At 29.6% G+C, this 14736-nt stretch overlaps 1 protein-coding gene across 1 annotated transcript in view; it reads right to left on the bottom strand.

Annotated features, from left to right (window-relative positions):
• Positions 1-2757: 2757 nt before the first annotated feature.
• The window catches only part of LOC129228537 (uncharacterized), a 124227-nt gene continuing 112248 nt past the window's right edge, over positions 2758-14736 (bottom strand). Inside the window, exons 3-4 of the mRNA XM_054863217.1 lie at positions 5370-5444; positions 2758-2939 (exon numbers count right to left, since the gene is read on the bottom strand). Of these exons, the coding sequence (XP_054719192.1) occupies positions 2758-2939; positions 5370-5444 (257 nt within the window). The remainder of the gene's footprint in view (positions 2940-5369; positions 5445-14736) is intronic.

Here is a 14736-nt window from a genome sequence, read left to right as displayed (position 1 = left end):
ATTATTATTATTATTAAAATTGTTTATCTGAATCGCGGAAATTCCTAGAAACCTAAATTACTTTAATTTATTGTATTATAAACAGTTCTGTTCCCGTTTAAGCACAGACATCAAATTAATTTGTTAATTTTATTACTCAGTTTTTTTAAAACTGCTAGCAAATGCAATAAAAGAATTTTAGCAAGTACCTTTACGGCAGAAAATATTTCAAAATTCATTCCAAACAGATGAAGTGAATTAAGGAAAGCCTTAGAAATCTACAATATTTGAAAAATTACAAAAAATTAAAAACACTTACGTAAGATATGTCTTGAAATTAATTTGCTCATCTGGTTAATAATTAACTTCCCAACTACTATTATTAATTTTTTGCTTTGTAATCATAAAGACTAAAAAAACTGGATTTTTTTTGACATACATACCTAATTAACTAGATGAACCCACGCAGAACTTTTGCTCTGTTTTGAGAATTGTAGAAACAAAAGATTTCTTGTTTTAATTTGAATGGAAACTGATTGTTGTAAATGCAAAGTAATAAACAAAGGACTGTTTTGTATCCTGAAAGTCAAGTAATTATATGTAGACTATACGTATTATAAAACTGAAACTATTTTTATACTTCTTGGCGTCTTCTTGAGGTTTTGTGCAACATTTGTTCGATGTTAATATTTTTTTCCAGAAACCTATAGTGTATTTCAAAGGTTTTTTTTAGCAAAAGTTAGTATTAAAAAACGATTTCAGTTATTTATTTTTATTTTTTTAAGTAAGGCGCTAAGAAAAGTTTTGGTTAAGATTTAAATGTGTTATGGAAAGGAAATACCTTTTACTATCCTATTTCTTAAGTTTTCAGGCGTAATAAACCTTAAAACCGCTTCCGAGAAACTGAATGTTTTTTATGGAAATGTAAAATAACTAGATGTTCGTTTCTTATTTCCAATTCAAGAAAATCTTTATTTTGTATTTACACATTTTATTGAAATTTACCGTTTTTTGTCGTTATTAAATTTAGTAGAACAAATTGAAACCAAAAGATTTAGGTTAAAAATGTTGTTGTAATAATTTTTCAAAACTACCATATAATTCCGATGGAATATGTTTTTAAGAACTAAAGCATAAACACAACTTGCTTATAAATATAAAACATAATATTTTTAATAACGGGGGAAGTTGCTTTTAACTTTTTAGGACCATAAGACGTTTTAGAAAGTTTATGTATATTACCGTCAGCTACTAAGTACACTTGTTTTCTTTTTGCAGCATACTTGTTTTTTATCAACCAGATTTCTTTTTTTTTCTCAAACATAATTATTTTAAATGTAGCAGTATTTCAATATGCCAATTCAAAATGGCAACAAAAAATTATTTTTTTACTTAATGCCATACAACAGATATTTTGTATATTTTTCTTTTTTTTTTTGTTTTTGTTTTGGCGCTTTTTCATTTTCTTTTTTTTTTTTCGCAAATAAGAGCATAAGCTTGTTAGCGACATCTAAGCTGCGTATTTTATTGTCAGTCCCAGAGTACTAATGACAACTGTCAAGTAAGTTATTTCTTTTCACCACGATCCGAAATATAACATCATTAACGAGAAATCCTGAAAAGATGAAAACATAAGTCTGTTCTTTTCTGATTGAGTACTGAAAATGCTTATTCCTTTACATAAAAGTTCTACTTATAGGTACAAAAAAAATTAAAAAAAATAAATAAATAAAACTTGAAATCAAACAGATGCATTTCACATTTTTGTCCTTGACATACCTGTATTGAATTAGGAAAGGTTTTTAATAACAATGTTCGAAACGTTAATAATTACTTAAAAGTGCAATGGAAATGTTCTGAAGCTAAGTTTCTTTTTTTTTATTTCAATCCATTTAATATATAGTCTTTATATAACCATAATAAAAACTGAATTTGTTTCATTTTAGACATATTTTTTCAAATCATTCTTTAGCTCAATGATGTACTTAAATTTTCTAAAGTATGGTTTTCTCTCTTGTATTAGTATCATTATAAGAAAAACACTAAACTACCCATTCGAGTAACATATTTAAATTTGAAAAACAAAAATACCGCAGAAATCTACAGCAATGCTAAAACCATAAAAAAATTACATAATTCAAATTGAATTAAAAAAAACCAAAATCTGTGACCTACTTCCCCCAATTAATTCTAATTTGAATTCCGAAACTTTGAATTCAAATTATGTTTTTCGCAATCACGAGTTGCGACAAGACCCTACTGATTAGAGTTATTGTTTCTAGAAACGGCTCCCCCCCCCCCCAAGCATGTCCCTCCTCCTGGGTGGTTACGTGTGTATAGTTGTGTGTGTAGGCGTACGTGTGTGCACGTAGGCGTGTGTATGTGTGTAAAGGCGTGCGCACGTAGGGGATAGTATATGACCATGCGTGTGTAGGACATGGCCCAGCAAAAGTGGATTCCGGTGGACAACCACCGCCGCCGCCGGTAACGGTGGTGCTGCATCCCTGGGCCAAGCTGAAAAAGGAACCGTAACGTCAAGGACAGTCAAATGAAAGCAATAAGCAACTGTGATTGCTCAATAAACTATGCATAACTATGTTTATCTTTTGAAATATTTCATATCAAAAAGCTTGTTTGCACATACGCATGCACACACACACACACACACACAAAATTTTCTATTTTATTTATGCAGATAATTCTTTTTGATATTCCTCTGTGCTTTATTGAAGTGTATATAATTGAATTCTATACAGTAAGCAGACAACAAATGTAATTTTAAATAAGTTGCATCTGGGATCCGTAGTAGAAGCTTCGTCTTGAAAGCCGGAGGTCGTGGGTTTTATTTCCGCCGGTGTCCTGGCTGTTGGTTCCTTCTCTTGTGTTGTATCTTTTTCCTCTGTGTCCAGACATAAGGCACTTTTCACGCAGTCCTCTATGTATATGAAGTTGTGTAGCTTCTGTACAAATAAATAAATAAATGAATAAATTTAAAATAATAACATTTACACATGCCACACACCCGCACACACTTGCTTCCGCTCGTACTCATTTACACGCCAATAACGCCTCAATTAAGGAACTCTTCAAAAAACATAATATGCTTTTGTTGCAATTTCACTTTTAATTATTTTTTTTCAGTTTGCAATTTGTGTATTTTTTTAAACTTTACTTCAACCACATGTAGAAAGTAACGTACCATAATTGTCGCCCATAATATTACGTCTTTGTGCATAACAAGCATTCATTCTTTCTTCTTCTATGTGAAAAAAGTGGCGTCGAAAAGATCCATTAAGGGCAAGCATTTTGTCAAGCGTGATAATTGGCTCCAAAAGGAAGCCAAGACTCAGTCATGATGTTGTGCGATAAAATGTTAGAAGCATTCCAAAAAATACATTTATAAGATTTTATTCTCGTAGCACATTTTCTTTTGTAGAGAAGTAGAACTATACTTATGTGCTATTTATACTTTGCAAAAATGGTATTTTTCTGATCGTAATGCGAATTGTATTAGTAAATTCTCTCGTGTACAATTCGACGATTTTATTTAAATTTTTGTTCCCATGCTATGGCAACACTATAAAATTGCATTTATTTACTAACATTTAACTAATTATTAAGCCGGTCTTTCTTTGAAAAAGATAATATCTAATATATATTACAACAGTAAAGTCAAGTTAGTTCCTGGATTGTACACCTATATTTCGTCTTTTTTATTTCTATAGCCTTCATATTTATCATTTTTATGTGCATACCTCATTTGACAGATACCTCGTTATTCAAACTTTAGAACACTTATTTACCTGGATGTTTGAAATGAAACGGAGACCTTTTAAGAAGTTACTATCGTCAAATTGATGACAAGATGATATAAAATAATATTAGTAGAGTAAGGCGTATATCAATACCTTCAAAGTAGCACACTTTTTACAATACCATATATGAATGATTGGGTCGATATTATTTTAGAGACTGTAAACCAAAACTTAAAATACACTATAAAATGCTGATTTAGAAGTAAGAAAATAGTGTGTTTCACAAGAAACATCAAGAAACATACATTATTTAAAAACAAATTAATGCAAGCATTTCTTTACAAAATACATAGTAACAAATAATTCTAATAAGAAAAGGAAATAAAATAGAATTCACATTTTGTCTATAGAACTTTTCCTTCGAATAGTACATAAAGTCATTTTCCGTGAAAGAATGAATATGGGTCACACTAACTGTCCAAAGAATAAAGTAAAGCTGGAGTGAAGTTCTGGATCATTTTTTAAACATGAAAACGTAGCTAGACATGCAGCTAAAAACTTCTGTGAACCTGTAACTGACCTCCAAATCTTCGTCATGTTAACCTAGGATGGCTGTATTACTTCGGCATACCTAGGTTAAGACTGAGTTGCTCAACTACGTGATTGCTTTATTATTGTTCTAACCTTCACGCTTCGTGTTTTTTGTTCAACTCATTCCGCACTGCATCCTCTCTTAGAACTGACCTATGAATTTCAGACAGTGATGATCAGATAAATTTAACACAACTACATCTATAAAACCTTTAAAATCTGCAAAATATTTTTTTTTTATTATGTCTGATAACGAAATGTAATTAACGTTGCCACACGCTGCAAAATAGTTTCAAAAATGGGGTTTGCTTTCGCCCACTAAATACTGAACTCTGTTTTAAGCATGAGCATGAATTGGTTTTAACTAACTTAAATTCCATATCGATACATTTTTGTTTTTGACATATCTGTAATTTATGCATTTTATTTCAAAAACAATTTTTCTAACGTTAATTTTAAAATACATATTTTAAAAATCAGTAAAAGCATATTAAACCTTAATGATACATAAAAACCTAGATTCTACATTTCTAAAAGAGCCGTGTTAAAAAAAGAGAGAAATGTACCTATCAACAAAACTCATGATGGGATCTGATGAAAAAAAAATAATAATGTGGGAAAAACGTAGATTGGGGAGACGTGAAATCGGTTTTTAACTGTATTTTGAAATACATGGTCCTATTTGATGTAATTTACTTTTTGTAATCTTTACAGAAATCAAATAATTATTTCCACTTTAAACGTATTTTTTTAACACACATCTTGACTCACTACTTTTAGAGTATACTTGTGTATTCTCTAAAAGCGTGTTTCATTTGACTCTTGATTAGAAAATCGTTAAGCCATACATTGAACAAACGCATTTAAATTTAAAGAAGCTACAGCAAGATATCAAACACACATGCTAAAACCATTAAAATATTTAGGAAAAGTAGGCATTTTGTATTCTGGATAATTCAAATCTAAATTTAATTCGTTCTAGAAGCAGTTGTAGAAAACCAGAATGAAATTAAGCTTCAAAAAGGGATTTCGACTTTTACTCACCTTTCATCTGAAATTCATGAGGAAGTTCCAAACCAGATGTTCGCTTGTACAAACCTCTAGCAGAGAAAATAAATTCTGAACAAAAGATATGGTAATGCAAAAGAAGTGGAAAGGAACCCTGATGAGTTAATTTGACAAGATGAAGAAAAATAATGCTATGTTGGTTTCAAGTGGGTAGTTTAGTGCAATATAAAATGTGACTATATACTGGATATGAATTAGCGTATAATTCAATAAATGTCATTATTTATTTGTCGATGGGTGTTTTGAGAATTTCTGATAAAAGTAAAGCGGATTAAAAGATTACCTTTCAATACTTAGGAATATTTAGAGCTTTGAAATAAAATATAAATTATTATATATTTACAAAAAACAAAAGTGAATAAACAGTTCAGCGTTTGCCAATTGATGGTAAACGTTAAAAGTTTTAAGTTGAATTGCATTAGATATATTTTTCATAAGTTTTAGAATTAGCGCTGGGTGATTGAATCAGTCGTTGAATGAATCAGCCGCTTTACTAGATTACAAATGAACTAAAAAATGGATCGAAATCTGGCTTTAACATTGAAACACTGTAGTATACTTAAATCAAACACGTCGCGTTTATAATTCAGGTGTGTGTGACTAACCGTTTCCCACAAACACGATTTTTTTTTTTGTGTGTGTGTGTATAGTGAAAACAAGCAAGCTGACACTTAGTGAGTTTTCTAAGAATAAAATCAAACAAAACCAGTGAGACGGCATGGTGTCTGCGGGGCTTTTGTGCTCTAGACTTAGTCATAGATAGTATTAACATTGAAGCAACGAGTAAGTATTCTAAGGTTTGCAGGTAGTTTTATAAACGAAAACAAAGCGTCGAAATGAAATTTTACCTGCTTCGCAATCAACCAGAGATACATTTTTTAAAGGATATAAGTTAAAATTTTAACTTCGTAATAGCATTTTCAAGTGTTTTAGCGTAAAATTCTTTAAAAATTTAATGGAAAACTATTTTGAGTGAACGGCATAGTTTTAATGACAATTGTCTTGTTTGACTTAAAATTAAATTATATTATTTTAGGTGAATTCCAAGAAAAAGGGGAAGCGATTGAATTTAAAAAATAATATTCTGTAACTTGCCATATACCATTCTCTTCAGAAAAAATGAGTTTCTTGAACTTTAACTTGTTTTTCCCAAATATTTTGATGACTTTTAAAAAATCAAGTGAGAAATCAAGTTTTACTTTGTGTTTTTACAAAACAAAAAAAATCTACTTTTTGTTACATACCTTTATCTTTTGAATGTCTAGTTATACTTTTTTTTGAGTAATTTAAAATTATTTTTTTTAATACCATGAAATATGTCCATTACTATGGCGACAATTTGATGTCCTTCCGTTACCAAAATACTACATTTCAGTTAGTTCAACAAGAACCTATTGGATATAGAAACTAATGTTTTTTATGCAAAGCAGAATTATGTTCTTTGTCAAGGAGGCATAGTTAGAATATCAATATAGATTTAATTTATATGGTTTTCAATAGTAACGGAAGGACAAAACAATATGGTAACGGAAGGCCTTTGAAATATAAGCTGGTATAGGGTAAAATTTTAGAATGCTAGTACAAAACAAACTATTATTTTAAGTTAGTAGTCACATTTAAAACATATATAAGTAATATTTGTACAAAAATTTTATTTAAATGCGTGATTTTGTTTAAAAAGTTAACTTTTATTTATTTATTTTTTGTAACCGCTTCGTGACTTTATTTCTTCTGTTTTATGTGATGAAAATCATGAAAACTACACTGTAACACTTCTAAGAATGTGAAAATCATTTTGGTATTACATCCATCTGATATTACAAGCTAGTTTAAGCAGAAACATTAGCTTAAAAACTTGAAATTTATGTTGGAACAATACAATAATGAAACTGCTTTCAGATTTGTTGTCACAAGGCACAGGAAAGGACTGCGCTATCAAATATGCGCTATTTGAATCCTGTAACAAGTTATGTTATTGAATGTAGTAAACACTTCAATAGATTGAAGGATTTTTCACTTGGAAGTCAACAGACTGACTTTGAAAGTCAAAGAATAATGTTGAAATTGAAGATACAGTTGAATCAAAAACACCTAATCATAAGAATATGCCAAAGGATTCATTAACGTTTGGACAACTTTTGCTAGTTCGATGAAAGTGAAAAGAATTCACAAAGAGCAATGCAGCACAGGTAATTCATATAGAAGATGTAGGAATAGAAGTATCTTGTTTGAGAATGCGTAATAATGTGGGAAGAATATTCGTGTTTGCTGAGAAAGAAGATAAATGTTCCATGGATTACGATAAAATTAGTGAGTATTTTAAGAGTTCAGAATTGTAACAGTTGGCTCAGGCATTAGATTTTGTTTTAGACTGCCTTCCGTTACCGTCAGTACACTTACAGACAGAAACGCATCGATTTTTTTTGTGAAACTGTTCTTCCGTAACCGCTCGAATTCACCTTTAGCAGCTATTTAAAAAAAATCTGCATTTTTGCTATAATTAATTTGCCGCTATGTGAAACAAATCTGATTAAATCATGATTCAAAGGCGGCGGTCCCTGTAATTTGGCTTATGTGCAACCTTTTGCAAAGATGTAAAGAGGTTTCCTTATAAAATTCCAACCTAAGTTGTGCCCAAAATGTTATGCAACACTCGTTGGTATGCGCATCAGGCATTTATTACTATTTATAACAGTAGTGAGGTTAGCACTGGACTTTTATTTTCATGCGTGTTATTCTGAGAACAAAAATGACACGAATTGTCATATATTTATGCCAGGAATAACTGTAAGCTTTTGAGAGCCCTTATTAAAAAACCATTTAGTAGTGTAAGTATGAAACAATTTTTAATAACTATCAATTAGCTACTTAAAGCAAGTTTCTGGAAGCATAAATTATTTGACCACGTGTTCCTGTGAATGACATATGAAGGCTTAAAGTCTCTCAAAATTTCGGGAAAAATCGCCATGTTTAGCGATTTCCGATGATTAATGAAATACTTCTTAACGACGCGTTAAAGATGGATGTCCTCCCACATCTGATCCTTCAGTTACTCGCCAAGTCGTTCAATTTAGGGTTTTTCTCAGCAATTTGGCAGAATTTAAGACTTGTTATATTGATAACCGCAGAAAGAAGGCAACTCATTTTTGCTTTACAATATTATCAACATTATCTTTCGATTGTTATATATTTCAACGATCTTCATGATTACATTATGCTTGTTGTTTCTTGGTTAGAAACGTGAATAATTGCTGAAATGCTTAGGCATGCCTGTTAGACAGCAGACTCACCCGTTTAATTCAGTTGACTGCACAGTTTCAAAATTACTCCAGAACGAATATAATCATAGAAAGTTATCATTTTCACTTTACATTTTCTTAGGGTTATTTTAGCGATAATTAGAAGGGACATAAATGCTACTCTAATGATAATAACATGTTTTCTTCTTCAAAAAATAAGCTACAGCTTGACCTTCTTCTCAAGTAAAAGTTTTCTATGGACAACTTTTACACCTTTTCTGACTAAACAAACAAACAAAAAAAGGCACCAAAATGAAAATTATTGCGTTAAAAAATAATTTAACAGAGCAAAAACTTTATTTCAACAACAATGATCACAATGTGTCGTTTTTCAATTAGACAACTACATCCTGGACTGTTTCTGGACTGTTCTGAACTAGGACTGTTCTAGGAAGTTTTGTTAAATCGCCTTTGTTTTTCAGTGTCTACTATTATGAGTTAAGAGACAGCTTAAAATATATTGTTGCTATTATTATTTTTTATTGCCACTATTATTATATAATCATACTTTTTGATTTTTCATATTGTCACATATTTGTTAGGTTAATTGCGTCATTTGATTAGATTAATTAAAGTTTGTGACAATGTAAAAATCTGCATTATTTTCATTTTAACAAATTTGTCAAAAATTGTAAAATAATTCTAAATTGCTCCTCGAAAAAGATAGCATGTACCTTAAAAATATATATTTATATATAATTGCCCTTTTAAACAGTAGCAAGTTTAAAAAATGTGTTAATATATTCAAACAATTTGATATTTATAGTTTAGTATGTAGTTTATTAGTTTTTCTAAACAATTTTAAAATAATTTATGGATTGTTTTTAACATAATTATAATTAAAAGCCTTAGAAAGCATTTTTTTTAAAGAATGCGATGTTTTTGAATGACTCGTTTTAAAACTTTTTTTTTCTGCAGCTGTTAGATATAAGAAAGAAACAATTCTTTTACGGCTTCATGGATTTTATCCTCATTTTCTTGCAGAATTGAAATAAAATCCAAATGATAAATAAAGCAAAATCTTGAAGCACTGAAAAAACTGACATTCATTCAGGATTTTAATGAGGGCGTGTAATACAAGAAACATTTGCTGGGAAAAATGTCGGTTTCATACGCCTAGAGATTAAAAACAAAGGGATTCTATCTTTTAAAGAATTGTATAAATCAAATGCCGCTGTTTCGTTTTACCTTAAAAGACATTACTTAGTTTTTAAGCAGCATATAGAACAACTTTTTTTTATCATGAATTATAGTTAATAAAATACGCGTTTTAAGTAGAAAAACATTTATTAGGTGTGTTATGGTCAGCTAATGTAAACGCAATAAATACCACTACGTTACAGAAAAAAATCGACCCCAAAACCTTATCTTTCGATCTCTAAGTACAAAGACATTAACAACCCAATAACTACCCCCTGTGTTTCACTACCCCCTACGTTTTCTAGAGGCACTTACTCCTATTATTTACACTTTTTCATAATTTTATAACTGATTATGATTAGGAGAAGGATTAAACACTATGTTCACTGATATTTTTTTTTCAAAACGGAAAAAAAAAGAAAAATTCAAATTTATAAGCAGTTGAAGCAATGAAAGGGATTTAACGGGACGTTATTTCTTAAAATACACCAAAATATTTTTTTTTAAAAAATCCATTTTTCGGTTTTTGTCCCTCAATATTTTAACTTATTGTTTCTTTTAAAATTTGGCTAACAACATTGCAGATATTTAGTGTAAAATGTTTTGTAAAAATATATTAATTCTGGTAACTCAGATGTACAATTGCAACTTTGAGTAGCATTTTTACATGAGCATTTGTAGCAATAAAGGGGACTTAACGGGACTTTCTTTCTCAAAATATAGCAAAATATTTTCTAAGATTTTTTCCTTTAATATTTTAACTTATTTTTTCTTAAAAAAACCATGTTAACACAACACTGATTACAATTATTCAGTTTAAAATGTGTTGCAAAAAAATATCTTTAAAAAATATAATTCTGGTAACTCAGGTATTACAATCAAAGTTTCGTGAAGCAAAACCGTTACATTACTTAATACACACAAAATAAAACAATGTCAAACATTACAAATAAAACTATTGCTAAGATAATCCCAAATAAAATGGGAGCTTTGAGAAAGTTCTATTGTCTTGTGACTTGACATTAGGGGAAAAATGATTTACTGTGTCCTCTTTTCTGCCAACAATCTCATGATCCCTTGATACAGTGTTAATACACATTAAGATCTGCTACAAAAAGAGAAAGTGAAGTTTAATATGAAAGGAAGTTAGTGCAGTTAGTTTGTACCGTGTACATTCCGTTTCATTCAAAACAGGCTACGATTTCTACAGCGAGGATATGTTGAAATTTTATGATGGGGTTGTTTCCTTCAGTCAAGAGTACTACTTTTATTCACTGAAAAAAAAAAAAAAAAAAAAACATGGAGCAAGGAAATAAACTTTTATTTTTCCAACGCTTTTAATACGCTAATTTTTAATTTTTTTTTTCAAATGTCCGATTTCGAAAGTAAGGCGTGGTTTTTATGACGTCACAAATCATGTACTATCCTGCATCTAGTTCCCGCGTTTCCACGTTGTGATAATCAAAAAGCCAATTAAATATTGCGATCTTCGCTTGCTATCAAACATATCGTTGCCTTTACATGTAACTAAAAAAGCGAATTAAATATTCCGCTTTGTGAATGGCATCAGTGAATGTCATTTAATAATTTGTGATGTCATGGGCAGAAGCGTAAACAATGAAAGGGCACTGAATAAAATGTTTTTTTTTTTTTTTTTAATTAAGCTTGGTCAAATTATTTTAAAAATGGTCAGATCCTTTGTTTTAAAGCATACTCTTTCAGAAAAAATACTTTTAAAATTCCGGAAACAACCCTTTTATAAGTTTTGAATTCAGCCAGAAAGAAGTTAGTTCGAGTTAAAAATTAAAAATACTAGTATGATAATACTAAATGTGGCTCGAAAAGTGTCTTTATATATTTATGTACGATACTATTTTGACTTCAGATTTAAGACTTGCTAGTATACAATGTTTTCCACATTTTTGATTAATATAGGAATTTATGGATGGTTATATTATGCTATCTATTTGCATAATTTTCGTTTTCTAGGGTATCTTACTTATCTATTATTAATAATTTCAGTACCAAAATTTACACAGTTATATTTTGAGTTTATTTTAAGAACATAAAAAAAAAATCATTAATAAAAATCTTGTTTGTCGGTTTGGTGCTTGGCAAAAAGTAATAAGTTTTATAGAACGCTTCATTTTCCAGATTGCAAAAAAATGTTACAATTAATAAAAAATATACAATTTTTATTTAAAAAACTTCATTGCAATTTCACACAACTTTAAAACTAGAGAGGTAGTCTAATAAATAAAAATAAAGAAAAAGAAAACGTAACTGCAATTTTTAAATCATATATGATGGTAGGGCAAAGAAGCGAGAAAAATTTGGAAATGAAAAAAATATATATATATATCAAACAAATTTATGTTCAAATACGTTTTACATGTTTCCTTAAATCTACGAAGCTTGCAGATAGTTTTAAAAATTGGTGCACTACTTTTTTTTTTCCTTTGCATTTTTCCAGGAAAAATCATATCCAAAATTTAATGATATTTTTATTTGCTTGCATGTTTAGAGACTATTTTTGAGCTTCACATCCACGAAACCTAATAGATAGCAAATATTTTAAAGTTCGAGTTAAATTTTTACACTGCCGTTATTTTTGGGCTTCTGTTATTTGCATATTAACTCCTAACTTTCCTATACAGAGAAAAATCTTGGGCATAGTTTATGTGTGATGTTTGGTTTTTGTCTTCTAGTACGTTAAAAGGTATTCTTAGAACTAATACTATGGTTGACAAAAATGACTATACTAATAATGATTATTTTGTTTTTGCTTATCAAATAGTCATCCAAAAATTCTCAATACTTATATCTTTAATAAATGAAGGCCCAACAGAATTACAGGCACAAACAAAATGCAGCATTGTCATAGCAACTTTCTTCCCTAGAAATGCATTTTTCATAAAATAAAAAAAGAAAAAAATACAAATATCAAATATTGATTGAAGCTACGCAAAATGTTTGGCAAATAGAAAATCCGTTTCGGAAACGTACTTCACCTAACGTAATAATTAGTTCCTAAAAGAAAACCAATGCTCTCTATCATCAGCCAGTACGCTGCATAATAAAATGCTCTAAACATTCTTAGAAAGTACGTTTCTAACGCTTGGATAACCACATTTAGTTATAGAGCGCACTGATCATTTAACAATATCAGGTTATCATATGATTTTTTTTGCGTAAATCATATTATTCTGTGAGAGAAAACACTGAAACTGGTAACTATTAATTTATATTGCTTTAAAAATACTAAAAACATGATATAACTTTTTTAGCAAAAAAAAAATGAAGGAAAGAAACGTAATAAAATTAAGGTACAGATACATAAAAAATATACTTAGAAAATAAATTTTTGCTTCTAAATTACTAAATTATCATACTAATTTTTATCGCTCAATATTTTAAAATATCTTTACTTATGAATAAAATCATTGACCCCGTTAACTTAAAATGTTGGATGGTTTTATTTGTAGAAATATGTTGATTAACTGAGTATTATATTTTCACTAAGTTTAAAATCTGCTTTAACGTGATTTGAATATTATAAAAGTTGCTCAGTGTAGTATCGTCTAGCAACCAATAAGATGGAAAAGTGAATATCCGATTTACAGGCGGAAATTAACACATCTATTATTTTTCTGGGATGTTAGCTTTTGCCAATATGTGTTAGTCTCGAATTAATTAGAGTCAGATTAAACAACTAACGTGCTTCTCCCCCCTTAATTAAGATAGAAGCAATATTCAAGCGTCTTTTTAAGCAGAAGAAAAGGAATTTTTTTATATGATGAAAAGACGCTGCAAAGTTTGACGATTTTCGTACCCCGGACCCCCTTAAACTGGAAGCGCAAAATATTTTTCACAACAATGAGAGATCTGCATTCGCCAAAATTGTAGCCAAATTCAGGAAACGTTTCGACAAAGATACTTGATTTTCCCACGAAGTACATAAAAACCTGTGAAATACCGAAACATTCCACCGAAACGTTTCAGCATTTTTTAGTGTACAACAACATTGTAATAATTAGTAAATTAAATTACAGTACTTTAAGAAAGTTTGGGAGAAGCATGCCTATTCAAAAACTCTAGGCTGAACATTATATTATTCAGCTAGTCAAATATCATATGCTCAGTTTAGTTTGTCTTTGGTCTGAGGTTGTAATGTAACTGAATGTTGAACTGCATACTAGTACCATTAATTGCCTTTATATTTTCATATTGTTAACGTTATATATATATATATATATATATATATATATATATATATGTGTGTGTGTGTGTGTGTGTGTGTGTGTGTGTGTGTGTGTTTTTGCGTACATAATATTATTAAAATATTGCAAGGATTTAATCTTGAACAAATAGTTCGTGTCGAAGTAAAATATTACTTGTAAATGACAGCACTTCTTTTATTTCGAAAAAATACATATCTATCTGACATCCACTAAAGAGCTGCTGTCATCAACCATTGTCGATATCCTACCAGAGATATAATAGGACAGAAAATAGGTGTCATTTTTCAAAGAACTTTCATATTCTATCCCCTCTAGAAAAGAAAAGATATCGATAAGCGTTTTGACTGGGGACATCTCCTTTTTTATAGCAAATCTTTTTTGTGTTATCAATTTTGAGTTGAGTCATTGCATTTTTAATACTTAACTTGTAGCTGATTTCTAAGAAAAACAAAAACGTTTTAAATTCACTTATTTTATTTATTCATTTTTTTTTTGCTCTGTTGCAAATAAACGGTAGATGTTATAAATATAATAATAAAAACTAATAGAGAGCAAAGATAATAAACTAATAATTTTTCCGCATCAATATAAACCTTTATTTCACTGAGTGATTGAAATAGTTCCATTAAAACCATAGTACAAAAATCTAAGAAAACCCGCCTG

Source organism: Uloborus diversus, chromosome 8 (genome assembly GCF_026930045.1).
Source record: "Uloborus diversus isolate 005 chromosome 8, Udiv.v.3.1, whole genome shotgun sequence".
NCBI lineage: Eukaryota > Metazoa > Arthropoda > Arachnida > Araneae > Uloboridae > Uloborus > Uloborus diversus.
This window is presented reverse-complemented; position numbering and strand designations above follow the sequence as displayed.